At 38.0% G+C, this 19,968-nt stretch overlaps 1 protein-coding gene across 6 annotated transcripts in view; it reads right to left on the bottom strand.

Moving 5' to 3' along the window:
- PPP1R12A (protein phosphatase 1 regulatory subunit 12A) overlaps window positions 1-19,968 on the bottom strand; it is a 103,317-nt gene that overhangs the window by 22,077 nt on the left and 61,272 nt on the right. For 3 of the 6 annotated variants that reach the window (XM_084796599.1, XM_084796603.1, XM_084796602.1), the window contains exons 6-14: window positions 19,732-19,806; window positions 19,077-19,165; window positions 18,552-18,709; window positions 16,671-16,795; window positions 9,818-10,033; window positions 8,634-8,728; window positions 7,640-7,744; window positions 6,646-6,813; window positions 6,092-6,268 (exon numbers count right to left, since the gene is read on the bottom strand). In XM_084796599.1, the coding sequence (XP_084652725.1) occupies window positions 6,092-6,268; window positions 6,646-6,813; window positions 7,640-7,744; window positions 8,634-8,728; window positions 9,818-10,033; window positions 16,671-16,795; window positions 18,552-18,709; window positions 19,077-19,165; window positions 19,732-19,806 (1,208 nt within the window). The remainder of the gene's footprint in view (window positions 1-6,091; window positions 6,269-6,645; window positions 6,814-7,639; window positions 7,745-8,633; window positions 8,729-9,817; window positions 10,034-16,670; window positions 16,796-18,551; window positions 18,710-19,076; window positions 19,166-19,731; window positions 19,807-19,968) is intronic. The other 3 variants (XM_084796598.1, XM_084796601.1, XM_084796600.1) reach the window with 3 other exon arrangements.

Here is a 19,968-nt window from a genome sequence, read left to right as displayed (position 1 = left end):
AACCAGTTACTTAATATAACATGCTGACTTCTTCCTTGTTATAGCTAATAGTCTTACTTAACAAGAAATAATGTAACTTGGCTTTTAAAAGGGGGGAGGGGGCTGGGCAGTGGTGGTACACACCCACACTCAGGAGGCAGAGGCAGGCAGATCTCTGCGAGTTTGAGGCCAGCCTGATTTACAGCCAGGGCTACACAGAGAATTAATCCAATCTGAACTACCCCCCTGCCCCCGAAAAAAGTGGGAGACAGGGTTTTAGTTTTTTTTTTTTTTATAACCACAATATTTTTAAGTACACATTCCTTCCTACCCTAACTCCAAATTTCTTAAATCACCCCCTCTGGCTTGTTTTTGTTTTAACAGTCTTAAGATGACATGTGCTGTCTGACTTAAAGTCTCTACTGTAAATGTCGGAATGTTTGTATTGAGATGGGGACACTGAGTACAAACCATATTCTTTTTTTTGTTTGTTTGTTTTTCGAGACATGGTCTCTCTGTGTAGCCTTGGCTGTCCTGGACTCACCTTGTAGACCAGGCTGGCCTCGAACTCACAGAAATCTGCCTGCCTCTGCCTCCCAAATGCTGGGATTAAAGGCGTGCGCCACCTACCCGGCCTACAAATCATATTCTTGTTCAGAATGTGAACATCTCAAAAGGAGATGAAGATTAGCCTGTAGTCACAAATATTACTTGGGGATGTTCAATCATGAACGCCATTTTGTACTGAACTCACCTTTATCTGATACAGAACCCTGCTTTCTGTGTGAAGCTTAGCGTATCCCACCTGTTCTCTCTAGAACCCAGCTAATGGACCAGTCCACCTGCCTTTTTGCAGTGCTACCCTTCAGAAGGGATTTGTCAGCGTTAGCACTCACCTCAACCTGTTCCTCACTTTGCTCTCTGACCCGACACTGTTCATTAAAGCATGATCAGCTTCAGAGTCCACTACTGGTTCTATGCATTTGTGTTTCTTACATGAGACTGTTAAACTCTAAACCCAGGGACTGTACAGCACAGTCATATTCCTTCCAATCAGCTATAGATTTTTATTTTTTAAAAAAATTCTTTAGAGAGCACCCATTTCTTTCAAACACAGGAAGTGTATTTATTACTGTCTGTCCATACCTCTGTTTTTTTCTCAAGTCTGCTAAGACTAGAATGTATGGTTCACTGCTCTTAGCATCTGTGGTCTTAGGTAACTGGCAGATGACAAATTTATTTCATCAGTGGCTTCTATCTTAGCAGTTAGGTAAAACTAAATGGTTTGAACCAAGATGAGAGGACTGGCTTTCTTTGTTGCCTCTACTATAACTACAGCAACTGAGAGCAAGTCAGTCAGAAAAGTTCAAAAATGGTAATTTTTTTCCTTGAATGGGACATTTAGCAAATTTATAGAAAGGCAAAATTACACTACAGCAGTTATTTTGACTTAAGCTGTTTTTATAATCTCGGTGCTAGCTAGTTTTAGGACAACTTGACAGAAGTTAAAGTCATTTGGAGGGGGAACTTCAATTTAGAAAATGCCCTACCAGATTTGGTTGTGGGCAAGCCTGTAGTGCACTTTCTCCATTGATGATTGATGTGAGATGCCCTCCTCACTGTGAGTGGTGGTCCTGGGTGCTACAAGAAAGCGGCTGAGCAGGCCACGGAGAGCAGGCCAGTGAGCAGCACTCTCCATGGCCTCTGCATCAGCTCCTGCTCCAGGTTCCTGCCCCGAGTTCCTGACCTAACTGCTGTAAGCTGAAATAAAACTTTCCTTCCCCAGGTTGCTTTTGGTCATGGCATTTTCTGCAGCAATCCCGAACAAACAAAGCCTGGCTTCAGGAAACACTGTATAGCCTCATCTGGTCAGAAAGATGATTTTCTGCTGTCACAGACCACTATGTGTATCTTGAGGGAAATCTATAACTGAAGCATTTCATAGAAGAATTCTTTTTTTTTCTTAATTTTAATTTTTAATTTTATGTTGATGGGTATTTTGCCTACGTGTATGTCTGTGTCAGGGTGTCTGACCTTTCTGACACTGAAGTTGTAAGCTACCATGTAGTTGCTGGGACCAGGTCCTCTGGAAGAGCAGCCAGTGGAGAATCTCACCAGAGTACCAGCTCTGACCTAAATTTTACAAACCCAAATTTCACTTGTCTTAAAGATAAAATTCTTGTTTTCCGCAAATTTAGTGTGGTCTTCTAAAAGTGGAGGTGCAGGGGGTGGGGAGTGGGAGAAATCAACAAACGAAACATTTTGTCTACTGGCTTTTGAATTTTTCTTACAATCTTAGTTGAGATTCTATTAGTGCCACTGCAATGTGAGCTACGTGTAAGTACCATTAGTACCAGCTTTCCTGACTGATTTGCCAAAATTATTTAAATTAAGAAGGGAAGAATTCCTTCTGTCCCTTTCCCCTTTCTCTCTGCATGGCATGTCTACTAAATGTGGATGCTCCTCAGCCTGGAAATATAGCTGTTTGTTCGTTCCATCCACCTATCCACTCATCTATATCCCTTGTTTTTGCACATACTGGCCTTTTGTGGAAGCTACTAGATAAGAAGAAAAGATGAATTCCAAAGTAAGAGCTTGTCTAGTTAAAGAAAGTAAGTGAAAGAGGCCAGACAACTGCAGCCATCACTTCAGTCCCTCACGAGCTGCTTAGTAAGTAGGAACATGACTACTGAGTTACGAATTCAGCTCTGAATGAAAAACCCTCTTCACTTGTTCTGTTTCGTGTGTGCGTGTGTGTTGTTTGTACATGAGGAGCACATGCACACCATGCTTGTACATGTACAGATGTGTATCGATGCACGTGAAGGCCTGAGGTTGATGTCTCAGAAGCCTCCCTCATTTGTGTCCCGACTTATTCAGCAGGGTCTACCCATCAACCCAGAGTTTGCAGGTTACACTGACTGGGCTAGCGACCTTGCCATGACCATGTGACATGTGTGTGGCTTCTGAGATCTGAGTTCCAATCCTCATGCTTATGTAGCAGGCACTTTATCCACTGAGCCATTTCTCCAGTCCACTTGTCTATTTATTTTAGCCATATGAAAAGAGCACTAACCTGTCATCCTACCCTTTATTCCAATAAGCCTGGACTCATTTTAAATTTACTTTCAAATTTCCATGAATGTTAATAACTGATAACACATGCAGGTTAAGGGGATAAAGTACTAGTTGAAAGGCTTGTAAAAAATCTGTGTACTTTAATTTTCTGTGCAGTATCTGTCTCTAATTAGCATAAAACCATGGTCGATTAATCAGTTCAAAGTTTTTATTTTTAATTAAAGATTTTTCCTAATGATTTATTCTACAAAATTTTATTTTAATGATGTTTGTTAGCTAAAAATGTATTTACTTACAATGATATTTTAATTGGTCAACCAAATTATATATGTAAATAACATCCTTCTATATTTCACACTTAGCTTTTTCCTTCCAGAGTGAATATATTTTGTTTTCTTTTAATAGAGTTTTATTATACAGTCCAGACTGACTTGAACATCACTATCTAAGCCTAGATTGACCTTGATCTTGTGACTTTTGTCTTAGCCTCCTGGGTGCTGGGATAACAGGTATGATCCACCATGTCCAGCTCAGAGGAAATGGAAAGAGACAAGTGGGAGAGCTACGGGTGGGAGAGCTCTGGAGAATGTGGAACAGAGTCACTGCACTAAAGCCACAGTCCCATGTAAGTATGGGGTTGTTGGTAAGATGTTCTTGGCATTTAAAATTATGGTAAATAACAAGCACTTACACCGAAGTCACTTTCTATCCTCAGACAGTCTACGGTCTGATGTTAGTTTTTCTCTACTAATTTTTCAGGTGTAACGATGACTCGTGGGCTAGACTACTTGCTGTGTAAGCATGAGTTCAAGTTCTAGGCTCCCACAGAAGTGCTGGGCATGGCTGCACTTGCTTATATCGCCAGCCTTGAGGGCTGAGAGAGGCAGATGCTGGAAGACAGATCATGTTCACGGATATCTCAAAAAAACAAGCAGAAAGGTATATATCTGCACAAGTATGCATGTACCTGCTAACAGATATACTACATCCACACACAGATAAATTAATAAAAAATTAATGCATTGGTATTTTTAACTAAAAAAAAGGAGAAATTGGATATAATCCTGATCAACATGAATAATTTTTTAACACTGCTACATAATTTCATATTATATTAAAGTGTATACTCAAATTACTTATGGGATAAATATATTGATTTCCTTTGTCAGTCCCAATTTATTATCTTTTTTCCTGGCACTGATGACCAAACCCAGGACCTCACACATGCTAACAAGTATTCTATAACTGAGCCAAATTACTAGCCTTGCCCAATATATTTTTAATGACATTATGTGTATACTTTAAGGCAAACAAGTAATTATATGCATTTTATACCCACTGGTGAAATTTAATTAAAAGATAACCAGAAAAGGCCAACAATGCATTAAAATGTTCAGTTAGCTATTTCATGTGGAAGTCTAGACACTAAAATTACTTTTAGTATTTAAAAGCCATACACACCTCAATTCTCTCCTTAAGTGCAATCAATAAACCTGATGTAAAATCAGTTTGAAAGCTGAGGGCCTGAGGGCTTCCCTAGACTGCACAAGGCACTGGTTTCGAGCCTTAGCACCGAGGAGAATGGGAAGGTGGGAAGACACAATCACTGAATTCTGAAACAACTGCTGACTCTGGGCAGATAAGTCATTACACTTTACTTGTCACTTGGAATTTTGTTTAAAAGCATGGCATGTTAGAGCTCAAACGGATTCCGTAAGTTAATAAAAGGTATGTAGGGTAAAGACCTTTCCATACAGAAGAAGAAATTCTGACTTGGAAATCATGATTAAGACACAAATGTCAGCCAGGGCGATGTGCACGTCTTTAATCCCAGCACATGGGAGGCAGAGGCAGGTGGATCTTTGTGAGTTCGAGGCCAGCCTGGCCTACAGAATGAGTTCCAGGACAGCAAGGGCTACACAGAGAAACCCTGTCTCAAACAAAAACCAAAACCAACCAAAGAAAAAACATCCCCAAACCCCGTAAGTGTGTACAGTGTAACTCAGTAGTAGATGGAAGCTCCTTGTATGACTCCCAGTGAAAAGGAAAAGGAGGAGGAAGGAAACAGAAGAAAGGAGGAGGGAGAAGGAAGGGGAAGGAGGGGGAAAGAATTGGGAAGAAGGAAGAAGGGAGGTGAAGGAGGAGGAGGAAAGACTGAATCCAGGTCTGCTAAGTGAAGCAATAGCTATCTCTAGGCTAAACTGCCAGCCCAGCCTAACAATCTTATGATGAAAATGAAAAACAAAACTATTTAAAATACATCTATTTCCTTTGCAATGAGAACAATAAATCTTGGTATGTGTCATATATAATTTCTCTTAAGTATCTTTAGGGCTTCATAACTCTCTCACTCACTCTCTCTCTCTCTCTCCCTCTCTCTCTCTCTAAAATAATACTAAGACTCCAACAGCTAAGAAAGAAAGGCTTTGCCTTTGATTGCCCCAAACATCAATTCTTTCAGAGATGGGCCAACAAGCCTAACTGCTAATAACTGCTAGCTATGTCCATTTAGCTCAGCCAGAGCCAATACATGATGCCTCCTCACGTATTAGTTTATTAAGAAAATGGTCACTGTGGTGGTTTGAATGAGAATGTCCCCTTAGGATCGAGTATTTGACCCCTTGGTGCCCAGTTGGTAGAGGTGCCTGAGGAGGCTTTGGAAGTGTGACGTTGTTGGAGGAAGTATGTCACTGGGGGTGGGCCCTAAGATTTCAAAGCCACCTGCCATTCCCAGTGCTTCCTGTCTCTGTGCAGCACAGCAGTTCAAGGTGTGAGGAGCTCTCGGCTTCCCGCACACCTGCCTGCTGCCTTCACTGCGCCATTATGGACTCTAACCCTCCAGAACCATAAGCAAAAATCTCCTATTCTCTAAGTTGCCTTAGTCATAATGTTTTATCACAGCAACATAAAAGTGACTAATAATACATATTAAGTTTCTGAGAAAACAAAACAAAACAAACAAACAAAGAACACAAAATACCAAAAACTGAGCAAGCATATCAGCACTACTAGTAGTGTCAGGACCTTTACACACCTGCGTCTCTCCCTGACCTCTGATGTGGAGGAAACAGTGCCAGCAGGAGTTGTAGTCAGGGTTGTGGTAGAAGCTGCAGCATTTACAACAGTTGGAGCAACAGGAATGGTGACTGTGGTAGGAGCACTGTCCTTTTCTTTCTCAGTACTATCCTCAGCCCACAAACGATTTGAGGTACTATAGCATCGTAAGCAGCAACACAAAAAGAGAAAAGGAAAACAGCTAAACAACGAAAGCAATTTCTAGAAGCTGAAAACATGTGACACCAGGGATGGATTTTTTAAAAACACAAGATGAGCCTTTTTGCAATTAGTAATCAAACAGCTCAACCAGAGCTGTCAAAGAAAGAAATTTTTATTTTAAGCAATGTAATTCAAGACATTAGATTTCCCCCCGAGACATGCATAATTGCTTGTTTGTGGAACCAATTTTTGCTCAAGAGCAATTTTAACAAGGTAAATAAAAAAATCCAGAGCCCACATTCTCCTACACAGCGATGCATGCACGTACATAAGCGCACAGTAGACTGGACGCAGACTGTCTCTGTGGCTCACCTGCTCTGTGTGCCTGTGGAGGGAGAGCCCACGGGAGTCTTTGCAGTCGTGCTTGTGCTGGAAAGGAGGCTCTTCTGAAGCTCAGCTGCAGAGGTAACTGTTGGTGTTGATGTGGTGCTTGGAACACTAGAACTAATCAAATCATCTTGTCTTCTACCAAAGGAGTAACTAAAGGAAAGAGTCATTTCTGTATGTGTATTCTACAGTCACCATCTTAGACACCAGTTTCACACAGTGGGAAACAAACTGTGTTCCTCATTATACCACCAGCTCCAGCACCAAGAGTTGCATCTACAACCTGCCAGAGTACAGATTAATGTCTCTGATTTGACAGTGTAGAATTTTATGCCTCCTCCTCCTCCTCCTCCCAGTGCCTTCAATAACAGTCAACATGGCACATTTTCAGAATATGCTAGACCATAAATGGTCATGCCAGGCTGGTCCTAACAAAAAACACGGAGTGGATTCATTAAAGGAAAATAAGGCACTTGACACGTCTGACGAAAACTTTTTAGCAATGGGTTAGGACCTTAGGAGCACCCATGCCTATACTGTATGTGTTCGTATCTTAGTCTTTCTCAGTTGCTGTCCACAGAAAACTAAAGTAAGTTTCCTACTCTCTGCTATAACAGTAGCAGATACTAAACAGAAATGTTTTCACAGCTCTGAGTTCTAGTCCAAACAAATGTCCCAGATGACAGACAATGGCTATATCAATTATGACATCGGCCATTTCAGCTGCTTTAGTCAATCATAAGAAGTTCCTTTAAAAGTGTTAGACGATATTCCATAATATACTGTTTAACTAAACATATATGCAGGGGATAAGTTAGAACAAACCCACACCACCTTTTAAATATATACTGTGCCTCTAAACTAAATTAAACACACAAAAAACCAAGATATAATAGTTAAGAGATTTGCATAACTGATGTTAAATTGAGGGATGTTTTTATAAGAACATAGAGACGCCACCTACAAACTACACCATTACCTTCTATGGTAAGTGGATCCTTCATTGATTGAACTATTTTTTTTAAGATCATCTTCCCATTTTCTTCTTGTGTAAGAACTACTTGTTCGCAAACTTGAAGAGTCTCTGTGAAAAGAACATCCTTCAGATTCTCGTAGGCAGTTTTAGAAGAAGGTTATGAAAGGCATATATTGATAAATAGGAATAGATATGAGTAAAACCCCGTAAGAAAACACTTTGGAATATTTACCAAAAAGTGGAGATAATTTTATTTCTAAGAGTTAATATATAACTCTAAATAAAAGCATTTATAAGTATATTATATATGAGATAAAAGTTATGGTCCACAGTATGGGACAGACATATACTGACAAAAAATAATGTTGAGAACATATACAATATATAAAATGTTAGGTGAAAAGAACAAAAGTACATAATTACATACTAAAGCCCATTACAAATATAAAAAGTTTTCAAACTCAGCAGACAAAAAAAAGATTCAAAGAAAGAAAGAAACAAATAAACAAAAAAACCCACCACCGACAGTGATCATGCATACGGTTTCCCCTTTTCTTTTTCTCTTTTGTCTTCTTTTTGGTTTTCTTAGACAGGGTTTCTCTGTATGGCCCTAGCTGTCCTAGAACTTTCTCTGTAGGCTACACGGGCCTAGAACTTAGAGATCACTTGCCTCTGCCTGCCCCACAAATGCTGGAATCAGAGGCATAAGCCACTATTACCTAGCTGGGTCCCCTTTTCTGTGTCTGAAACTTTAGAAACTATCAATGTGTCTTCTAATTTTGCAACTATCTTCTTTCTCTGGCTCAGCAGCAATGCCTTCCTTACCATTTATGAACTCACTAAGCCTGTACATGCTCATCTCTCAGGACTATGCAACTTGTGCTCTGCCAGGACATGGTTGCAGCTCTTCCTAAAACCCCAGCCCACAGAGTTACAGTCCTCATGTACTACCTTCTGCAGGGAATGCATCATCAGTATTACTCCCTATTGTACTCACCTGTTCTCTTTCTCTTCAATGTCAGACGTACTGGCCAGGCGCCTCGGGATTGTAGGTGCAACATATGCAAGTCTTGTGCCTTTGCTATCTTTCTCCTGACAGCAGGGAAAATCACGCATGACAAAGTTGTGTGATGAAGTATTAAGCCAGGTTTTCAACAGCTAGACTTTAGGACCACTTAATCAACTGTGAGGTATTTTCAGTTTAGTTCCTGAATTGTAAAGCTGACACAAGTTAATCAGGTACTACAAAAGCAATGGAAAATGGCCAGCTCAACTTGTTTTCTTATTGTCCTTAGGTTAAAATTAGAAAATAATTTAAGAAAAGAAGAAAAAAATCTGTATTAATAACTTTTTTCTAAGATTTCTATAAAGGTAAAAGGCATTTATTTCTTTTGAAGATGTAAGGTCCAAATATAGACCAACAATTTGTAAGAGTTATAATCTATGGTTTAAAATATTAAGATACTCAAATAAAAGGTTATGTAAGTCACATTACTTCATATGTGGCTGAGAGTAGGTACTATTAGCGACAGGGACACACTGTCAATATACTTGGAAAACATGGGCAATAAAGTTATAAAAATGCAAAAACATTGAAGTGAGAGAAAGTGAAACTTCATATTAGAATGTCTAATACAAGGTAACACTCAAGAGAAAAACCTAAGAAGTCCAATCACAGATAAGTCAGTAAGAAAGCAATTCTGATTGTACCCAATGTTGCAATATAAATATAAATGTCTTTCAAAATCTAGTTAAAACCACTCATTAAGACAAAGATACTGGGCTTGGTTCTCAGCACCACACAGTTGGCCCATAGCCATCTGCCAGTCCAGGCCCAGGGAATCTAACATCCTCTTCTGACTTCTGTGAGCATCAGACACTCATGTGCTGCATGGACATACACATAGGCAAAAGACACTCATGCATATCAAAACAAACAAACAAACAAACAAACAAACAAATAATTTAAAAATGTTTCAAAAGCTTAGCATTCTCCCCCAATTCCATGTTTTTTAGCAAACACAACTGACCTTCCAGGCACTCACAAGACAGGTACATGCTATATTGTAAAGCTGGTGATTTAAGTTGTACCTGCTCTAATGATGCTCAGTAGAAAATCTACTGGATCTGCAGATGCTATGATGCTGGAAAAGCAGTTAAGTTTTACTGAAACCAGATTACCTTTTCTTTATTATCCAAAGAGGATGATAGTCTCGGACTTGATGCTGAGCGTATCACACCTGCAGTGTCTTTCTCCTTCTGGGCCTCTTTAGATGCGGTGATTTCAGCCAGCGCACCATAACTGCCAGTCTTTCTAAGTCCTAACCTCCAGGATGCAGGAGACTCATCTTTTCTTTCTTCTTCTTTGGGAGAAATTTTTGTAGTTGAAGTTGGAAACTGTTTTTATTTCATAAAGGACAAAAACAACAAGTCATCAAAACCAATCATTCCTTAATTTGGAAATAATTAATTTACAGATAATGTCTAAAAATTTAAGTGATAGTTTTAGGAGAAAACATATTTACAAAGGGTAATTAGTCTTAAGGCAAAAATATAAAAATCTAAACCTTAAAGAGTAAATAGACTGCCTTTCTACAGGTTAGCTTTACAAAAACACACTACACACTTCATATCACACAGAAAATTATGATGCAGATACAGAAAAAAAATGAGCACACTGTAAGAACTTAAACCATGCATCTTTGGAACCAACATTCATACTAAGCTTGTTATGTTGTAACCCCATATACATTCTTGCACATAGAAATGCCTCACCATGGATTTTTCGCCCTGACTGGGCACCAGCACAATGCCAGTTTTGCGCAAGCCCTGCCTCCATGATGCAGGGTCTACTGACTCCACAGGCATGAGAGAAGCAAGGAAATCAAACTAAAGCCAATTAAAATAAGACAGGTCAAGACATACAGACTGGAAGTATGAAAACAGAAAAGGGAGGTTAAAAGAAACAACAACAACAACACTTTCTTCCTCTATTTGGATTTTATAATAAGCTGGTGTCTGGTGATGGTCTCACCTTTGAAAGCCACTAAAACCAGTTCTAGTTTCAAAAGGTAACTGGGAAGAATCAAATGAAGAAAATTCCAAACTGGTTAATGGCACATAGGGCAATACTGCATAGGGGTGAACAAATTACTGCATATGAATTTTGTTTTCAGTGATTTACACACCCTAGGTAAAAATTTAATAACTGATATTTTCTAAGTAAATTTGCTAACATTTTAAAATATTATTTTAAATAACTTTAAACTTACTGTTTAATTTTCCTAACAAACTTTAATTTCAACATTTTAATTAAAAACTATTTTTATACATAAATAATTGCTCTTACTTTCAGGGTTTTCAGCAATATTAAAAATATACTAGTTATCCTTAAATAATTCATTTTACAAAATTCACCTTTTTTATTTCAGAATTTTAATGTTCAATGTGTAGAAAGGAGTATATAGTATATAACAACTAAATATAACAAAGTATTGTTAATTAAAAAAGAAACATCTCTTACATACATGGTCAAAATCTGGTAAAATCTGCAAGAGCTGGGTGTGGTGGCCCACCATGTGTAGTTCCAGCACTCAGGAGGCAGAGGCAGTTAAGTTTCTGTGAGTTCGAGGCCAGTCAGGTCTACAAAGTGAGTCCAGGACAGCCAAGGCTACACAGAGAAACCCTCTCTCGAAAAACCTGAAACACCCAACCTTCCCCCCCCCCCAAAAAAAGCTCTAGCTACAGTGCTATGATGCTAGGGCCACGTTTCCCCAGTGCACACTGAATTATTTCAGGGTGTGAAGCCGAGTAACAACAACTCCAAGGAGAAACGCAGCAACATCTCCTAGACGCTAGACAAGCTACCCTGATCTTACTGCACCTAAATACTAAATAAATGAGAAGGCAGTCCCTAGCTAGCTCTGTCCTCCTCCTCCTCTTTTTCAAGACAATGTCCCAGTACAACAAGACCCAGGCTGGCTTTGACCTGGCAATCCTGCCTCAGCCTCTCTAGTGCTGGGGTTGTAAGAGTGTGCCACCATGGCCGGCCACAAATAGCTATGCATTTTGATAACATATACACTCATGCACACACACCAAGCTATACTTCTGGCTTTGTAAAGCACAATCATAAGTGAATAATGTGCCTATGTTGTAATAAAAGCTTATTTATGGGCAATGAAACTAGAATTTGTGTCAAAGCAACGTATCACATATTTCCCCCAAATATAATGTTAAAAACATTCTTTGCTTATTTGCTATGTAAAACTCAGCAGCAGACTGGCTTAGGACTACCAGACATATTTTGTCAACCCCAGCTTCAACTGCATCTCCTGCAAATGTTCTTCCACCATGACAAAGCAAACAGAAGATAACATTTCCTTGGACAGCAGAGGCCAACATTTAATAGATGTCTGCTCGTGTCTAGTTCTAAGTTCTGTGTATGAGTTTTCTTACTGTAGCACTACATGCACACAATGACATACTACCACTGCTATTTTAGATCTGACTCAACTAGTGCAGTAATTCCAATTTTGAAAATGACACTGCTATATTTTAATAGTTGATGAACCCCCAGTTTATGTATCAAGGATTTAGATCCAAGTACTGGCCCAGATAGTTAAAAGTACTGTTTGTCTTGACTTGGTACATAAAGAAACCTATTGAAATATGTAACTATAACTCCCTACTTAGAATTTTTTCTTTTGTTTTTATAACAGGACACCATAAGCACACTTTTCCTGTCAGACCACTTTTGTTGCTTTCTGGCTATCAACCTCCGTTTGCTTACTCTTTCAACAGAAGCACTCCAATAATCTGTTCCCAGGTCGCTTTCTTTTCTCTTTCAGCAAATTAAAATTTGGCAATTTTAATCAAATTCATTCTAAAATTTGCTATTATCTACTCTAGTCCAACCCTTTAATTACTAGTCAGTTGGTCTGTCTGATATCTATCTATCTATCTATCTATCTATCTATCTATCTATCTATCTATCTATCTATCACGTGTGCCACAGCGTATGTGGAAGCCAGAGAACAACTTAGGAAATTTAATTTTCATCTTCCACCCTGTGAGTTCCAGGTACTGACCTCTGTTTAGAGGTCTAATGGCACTGAGTCATCTTGCTAGTTACCTACAGAACAGACTACTTAAAACTGCGTTTGGACCTTATAACTTAACATGTATCAGTCAAGTGTGTTTCCTTCCTAATGTTATCAGCTATTTCTAGTGACAGCTCTAATGTTACTTCCTTGATGTCCTGTGTTTAAAATTTTGCATCAGTTAAGAGTTCTTTTGTCATTCTCTTCTATCTATAAGTCAAGGATTATGTCTCTCAATGCCCTCTTGTCTTTTAATAGCTCAAGGCTCTGCCTCTATGCATATACCACACCTCATCACTGTGGGCAATTTTCCTCAGTATCTCATCCTCATCAAATGGAGCCATACATTAGCTGCCAGAGTAACATGATACAGAGAATGAACTCACAGCACCGTTCACATCTTTCTGTGATTCCTTCCCAGTTAATAAGTTACAAATTATTACCCTAGAAATCAAGGCATTCCATAATTTACCTTCATTTTCTGTTTTACTCTATATATGTGCCATGAAACTAAACCGACCAATTCTTTTTTTCTATTAGATATCATGTCTACTTGCTTACTGTTTCTCTGCTGTCAAGTTTCCATAGATGGCAAAGCATTGCCTATTCTCTCCTTAACCCATCGCAGAGGCTCATTTCTCACCTTTACACTGCTATCTCTATCAGCACACTTCAACTGATGTACTGCAAATACTCACAGCACAAATCAGTCTTTACAGAATTACTGTTTTGCTTAGTAAACTGAGTATTCAGTAAACCGGTACAATTAATTCTGAATTTTCACTATCTAGTAAACAAATACAGTTCACACTTACTTGGAACTGTGAATTGCTGGAATCCTAACAACACTTACTTTGACTAAAGAAAGTCTCATAAACTTATTATTAACTAATAGCTTCAAGTCTAACATCAAGCTGATGGCTAATTTTTAAAATTTCAGTGTGTGTGCACGCATGTTGGTGAGGAACTCCTGAACTCCATGCATACTGGGAAGAGTTCTGCCTCTAAGCTATACCCTTAGATCAAGCTGATGGTTTCAATCCTAAGATCCCCAGAGTATCAGCTTGACATTACTCATGTTTTTTCTTTTTTAGTACTGGTTAAAAAACTTAGGCAAGAAAAATAAACACATCTACTCTTTAGCTAAAAATGCCTTATATACTAAAAGAATGTAAGTGACACTTAATACTGTTTTGTGTGCTTCCATATGTGATCAATTCCTTGGACTGAGTGCACACAAACAAATCCACAGTGTAGGTTCTGACAGACAAGGCTAGACAGCACAAGATAACTTTGCATCAATATTAAAAGCCAAGTAGTGATTTGAAACCTAAATTAAAACTGCATTGAAAAATCTTTTAAGATGTACTTACAAATTCATAAGTAAATTTGCATTTGTCAAGTCTCTTAATGTTTATAGGCAAAACTTTTATTTTTTTATTTTTATTTTTTTTAAATATTTTTATTTTATTTATTATTTATACAGTATTCTGCTTCACATGTGTGCCTGCACGCCAGAAGAGGGCACCAGATCTCATTATAGATGGTTGTAAGCCACCATGTGGTTGCTGGGAATTGAACTGAGGACCTTTGGAAGAACAGATGGCGTTCTTAACCTCTGAGCCATCTCTCTAGCTAGGTAAAACTTTAAAAAAAAATTCACTTAAAACACTAAATGCTAAATTAAAATAGATTAAAAAGTCTAAACACTACTACATGAGTTATATAATGCTGTAAAACTCTTCTATCAACAAAAATAATTCAGATTTTGAATACATAATGTGTTTAGTTTTTGACAAAATTGGTTATAAAATCTTCAGAATAACAATTCAAACTATGATCTTCAGGGTAAGTCACTTGAAATCTGACAACAGATATTTTCCAAATATATAATTATCGAAGTAGATGTCTATGTTTAATTCAGTTTAGTTACAGAATCAAGACAAAGATTTGAATTAAGCTTTTCCTCTTTACAGGAATAATAATACCATTCCATCAAGCTAACACAAATACAAATTACTTTGTCAGGTATCAGCTAAGAAGTGAGCTAAGTCTAAGGCTACGTGTGAGAAAAGGAAAACTGAACACAAAAAGTCTACTGCATCTTTATGAAAGGAATTGCTGAGTCAAATTACCAAAAAGAGATAGCTGGTTTCTTGCCCAGATATTAGCAGAGACTTATGGGAACTTGAAATAATCGTATGATCTTAATAGACATTAAGTCAAAAGAGCTAAATGAAAGAGACACAAATTCAGTAGTCATAGTAGTACATGACAGTTCTATAAAACAGGATATAGTTCAGAGAAACTTTGCTAGTGCTAGCTATAACACAACAGCAGTCTTCAAAATGGTACAAACATTTAAAAGCATCTCATATCAAACATGTAATTACAGTCATATGACCATGAATTCTAAGTGAATTCAAGAAGCCCTGAGCTCTAGCACAGTAGAAGGAAGAATTCACTCCAATAGCATTCTGATGTTCAAACCAGGCAGCCGTGAGACCCATATGTTTCTAGCGTTGAAAATTTATGGATTTTTCTGTATGCTTGGTTGAGTTTTAGTTATTTCTCAGCAGTGCAAGGTACTGAACCTAAGGTTTCATGAGTCCTGGACAAATACTCTGTTACTGAATTACAGTCCCATCCTCCTCACCATTTTAAAAGTTATACTGACTGTGCTGGTTTAAAAACAAAAACAAAAACAAAAACTGCACATGACTGACAGTACAGAGTAGATACACAATGGGGATTGATAATCAGTTTTAAATCCCTTGACTCCAAACACTGCCAGATGTGCAACAGAACAGAAATATAACAACCAAACACAACGTCCAATTTCTATATGGACTTGCAGTTGGAAAAGACAAACAGCAATAAGATACTATTTGAAGTACAATCTGGAAAACTTGCACACTCGCATGTAATTAGCATAGATTCTATTATGTAGATTATGCAGTGTGTATTATATCAAAGTTAACTCCTAAACATGGTTACTTTACTGTAGGAATAAATAATGTGTTTGTACCTAGGAAAAATATACTGACATATTCAGGATGAGGTTTAAAGGTGACCACAATTAATTTTTAAATATTCTGGAGAAAAAATGCATACATATGCAGAAAGGCATAAGTGAGCTCACTAAAGGTAAGTCAGGGCTGCTGAGGAGAAAGCTTTCTGAAGAGGCTGGAAGGTTAAGAAAAGAAAAAAGCTCTTCATCACTGTGTTTAAAAGCGAGCAGCGCAGCAGTGCAAAAATATAGCTTGAGTGTAGAATTGAGGGGAAAGTGCAAGAAACAAAGCCAACATTTTGGGCTTATTCCTCATCCCTAGTCATGCTCTGTCTCTCAACCAACGTCTACAAGATAATTTCATTTATTCTGTCCTGTTTGATAAGAATGACAATAATTTGCGCAAACTGGAAACAGTAAGGGGAGAGGCCTGGCTTCCTAATATAACCTTACTGGCATATGACACTGCAATACCAGCTACCTTGTATGAGTCGGGGAAAATTCAGATTATTGTTTTTCCCTGACCTGTAGGCTTCCACTGACTTTTCACGCTTTACTTTCTAAGGTGAGAAATTACCAGTATACACTTCTACTTAAAAGAGACAAAGGACGCAAAACTTAAATTTCTTAAAATAAAAGCTTAATGGAAATAAAAAATACCGTGACCACCAACATTAATGTTATAAAAAGATTTTGATTCCCTGCCATTCTTTAATTAATAACTGACAAGTACTAACTATTCAGTAAATACCAACTGTCAATTGTAAAAGACAAAACAGACATTATACCATGGTTCAGAAGTTACAAATTAGGAGCAGTTGTTTTCAAAACAACTATAAACATTGAGAACTATTTTAATAAATTAGTGCAAATGGTACTTGAACAGACTATATATATGTTTACTAACAGAATTTTGGCTTACCTTTTTAATAGGTGATGTAGGGGTCCCCTGACTAGAAGACAGTGTAGGTGTTGTAACGGCTGCAGGAGCTGCCTGAGTGCTGGAAGTGTGAGCATTAGTTACTGAAGCTATGGGCTTTGTCTTATCTATTAAAAACAAAACAAAACAAAACAAAAAATCAAGAGTTGAGATTTTCCAGAATTTGCTGCTGTGGCTCTTTCTTTATCATTATCACTTTTTGCAACAAGATTTTTTAAAAAAAGTCTGTGTGAATGTATATTCACATGTGTAGAGGCCCAAAGTCAACATCATGCTAAGTTCCTCAGTGAACCTTAAACCTACCAACCCCAGCTTGTCTGGCTAGCTCATCTGCCCCACGAATCTTGTCTGGCTCCTGAAGGCTGCCACCCCAAGCAGCCACTGTGCCTGCCTGGCTTCTTTATGAATTCTAGATTCTCAACTCCAGCACCCCCACTTCCTTCTGTTGAGCTATCTCTCCAGCCCAACGGGTAGGGTTTGAAGGGAGCTTCTAGAAATCTGTCTTTATGTATACTAACCTTTTAATAACCTTTAAAAAAAAAGACAAAAAACCCTTTTGAGACTAAAGGGCATGAATAGAACCTAACTTCTATTACTCTTAAAACTAGGAAGAGAAATCTTAAATAACATTTAAAATTTGAATGCTTAGCAATATAAGAAAAAAAAAATCTACAATAGCTATGAATTCTCTAAGTGCTAGGTAAGTAACTATTACTATTATAGGAAAATTCTTTTGACAATTAACTTAGTCATGTTGATGAAGCAAACTGTCCCAGAGAACACAACTTTTTTGCTTCCAAGGAATTTGAAGTTGAATATGCACAATTTCATCTTTCTAGGAATAATCTACTTAACTAATAGGGTGTCATTAAAACAAAACAAAACAAAAACCACTGTCCCTGTATTTCTGGCACTGTTGTAGGCATTGAAGATATGCCAAAGTGTCAAATATCTTAACTTCATAGAGTTTACATTCTAGGAGAAAAAAAATGAACTCACGCGCAACCATTCAGCTTAAGTAAACATCATTAATATTGTGACTCCTGTATTACAAGCATAGTTGTTACTTATTACTTGAGTATGCTATAAAAGTATTCACCAACTAAAAGATGCTAAGATACATGTTCAAGGCAATTGTATATAATATCTTAATTTTACTAAAAGAAAAATTTAAAGTATGATCAAGCTTCAAGAGCTGCTATATCTAAAGTCTTTGTAGTTAGAATATGTATGTTTATTATATTGTACTTTTCTGTATTTTAACATTTCTCAAAACAAGCCAGGTGTGGTGGCGCACGCCTATAATCTCAGTACTGGGCAGAGGCAGGCACATCTCTGTTGAATTCTCGAGGCTAGCCTGGATTACAAAGCAAGTTCCAGGACAGTCAAGGCTCTACAGAGAAACCGTTTCGAAAAACAAACAAACAAAAAACTGAATTCTCAAAACAAATTCTTCCGAGCCTCTTAGGAAAGTAAGTTGTCTCAGTTGCCCCCTCCTCTCCTTGAGTCTCAGGGAGACTCTGGAAAGGTGACAGAGTCTGCCTTCTAGGCTAATGAATCACAGAAATCAGTAAACGTGTTCTTCCACTGCTGGGCACGCACTCAACCTCTATTTGTCCCATTCTACAGCGGTCCTAGACATTCTGAGAAGCCTGTCTATCTTCTTCTAGTCTAAACACATGTCGGCAAGCAGCAGAGGCGCGCCACAGCCCCTGACCAGTAGACAGCAATAAACTCACGTTACCAACAGACTCAAGAGGTGGTAAGTAGCAAATCTGTACAAGAAGCTTAAACGGAAGCCTACTCTTACCTCACCCCACACTGCAGGAACAGTCTGATACAGTTAGTGTTCTCCAATCTTACCAGTCTCCGCTTCCGACTCCGAGTCGTCCTCCTCTTCTTCCTCGCTGGAGCAGCTTGACTCATCCTTCTTCCCTTCCTCCTCCTCGTCAGCCTTTTCTTGCTCCAGAGACTCGATGCGAGATGCATTTTTTTCTGGTTCAATAATCAATGTTTCTTTGCTGTCAAAGAAAAACAAGCTTCAACTGATTTTAAACATGAAAGGTTCAGCCGGGCGGTGGTGGGGCACGCCTTTAATCCCAGCACTTGGGAGGCAAAAGCAGGCGGATGGCTGTAAGTTCGAGGCCAGCCTGGTCCACAAAGAGAGTCCAAGACAGCCAAGGCTACACAGAGAAACCCTGTCTCAAAAAACCAAACCAAACCAAACCAAAAAACCCAAAACAAAACAAAAACAAACAAACAAACAAAAAACCCATGAAAGGTTCAAATACATTATTATTTCCCCTCAGATCCACAAGAGTAGTTTGGGTGCCCATTGTGTCAGCCCATTCATAACAATAATAAAACCTGCTTTCATCATTTACTTACTTTTTGAAAGTCTTTTGAGGTTGATTATTTTCCATATTTGCTGTTGACTCAATTAGTGGAGATTTCTTATCGCGTTTTTCACTATGCAGCTTTACCCACAATTATGAAAAGGAAAAGAAGGGTAACATTAATTAGCAAAGTACAAAGTAAGTTTTAAAATGTTTGAAATTTAAAAAAAAAATGACATTATAAAAGATCAAAATTTTAGTTGCAAAGAAAAAGCTTGAAAAACACTTGGTGATTTAAAAAAACAACAAAACTCAGTAATTCTAACCAGAAAAAAAAAATGTAAATACTTCAAACTTCGGCTCACAAAGAATCAGGCCCACTTATGGTGGCTACTGATAATAATTTACTTAGAATCTGTTTCCTAGCTATAAAATCCCTTGCTAGATAAACTCAGAGTTTACGGTCACAGTTTTAAAGCATATTCTCTTAAGAAAACATACTAAAAGTATTCATTTTGTAAGAAATAGGCAGCCAACATTATGGGCAACCTATCACCACCACCCCTATATTGAAGCCCACTGTCATTTTGTTTGGTTATTAAGAGTAACTTTAAAAAGTATGAGACATCACCACAATACCTCATCTGCTTGAGATTCAAACCTATGGCGAAATCATTAATATAAGCAATTTTTAAAATCAAACATACCAGATTTTGTTTTTTTTGCAGTTCTTCTAGATATCCTAAAATGTCTTCATCTGCTACATCAAAGGCTGTTTGGCCCTAGACAGGAAATGAAAAGTATTAACAATAAAAAGTCAATATATCATAAAATGACATAAACAATTCTTAATAATTACACAGAAACCTGGATAACAGTGTCCACGCACACATTTGTGTTCATATAGGAATCTATGCACATGTGTGGGCATGCATGCAAGGTTA

This window comes from Acomys minous (genome assembly GCF_964271855.1).
Source record: "Acomys minous genome assembly, chromosome: 9".
In the NCBI taxonomy this organism is placed as follows: domain Eukaryota; kingdom Metazoa; phylum Chordata; class Mammalia; order Rodentia; family Muridae; genus Acomys; species Acomys minous.
This window is presented reverse-complemented; position numbering and strand designations above follow the sequence as displayed.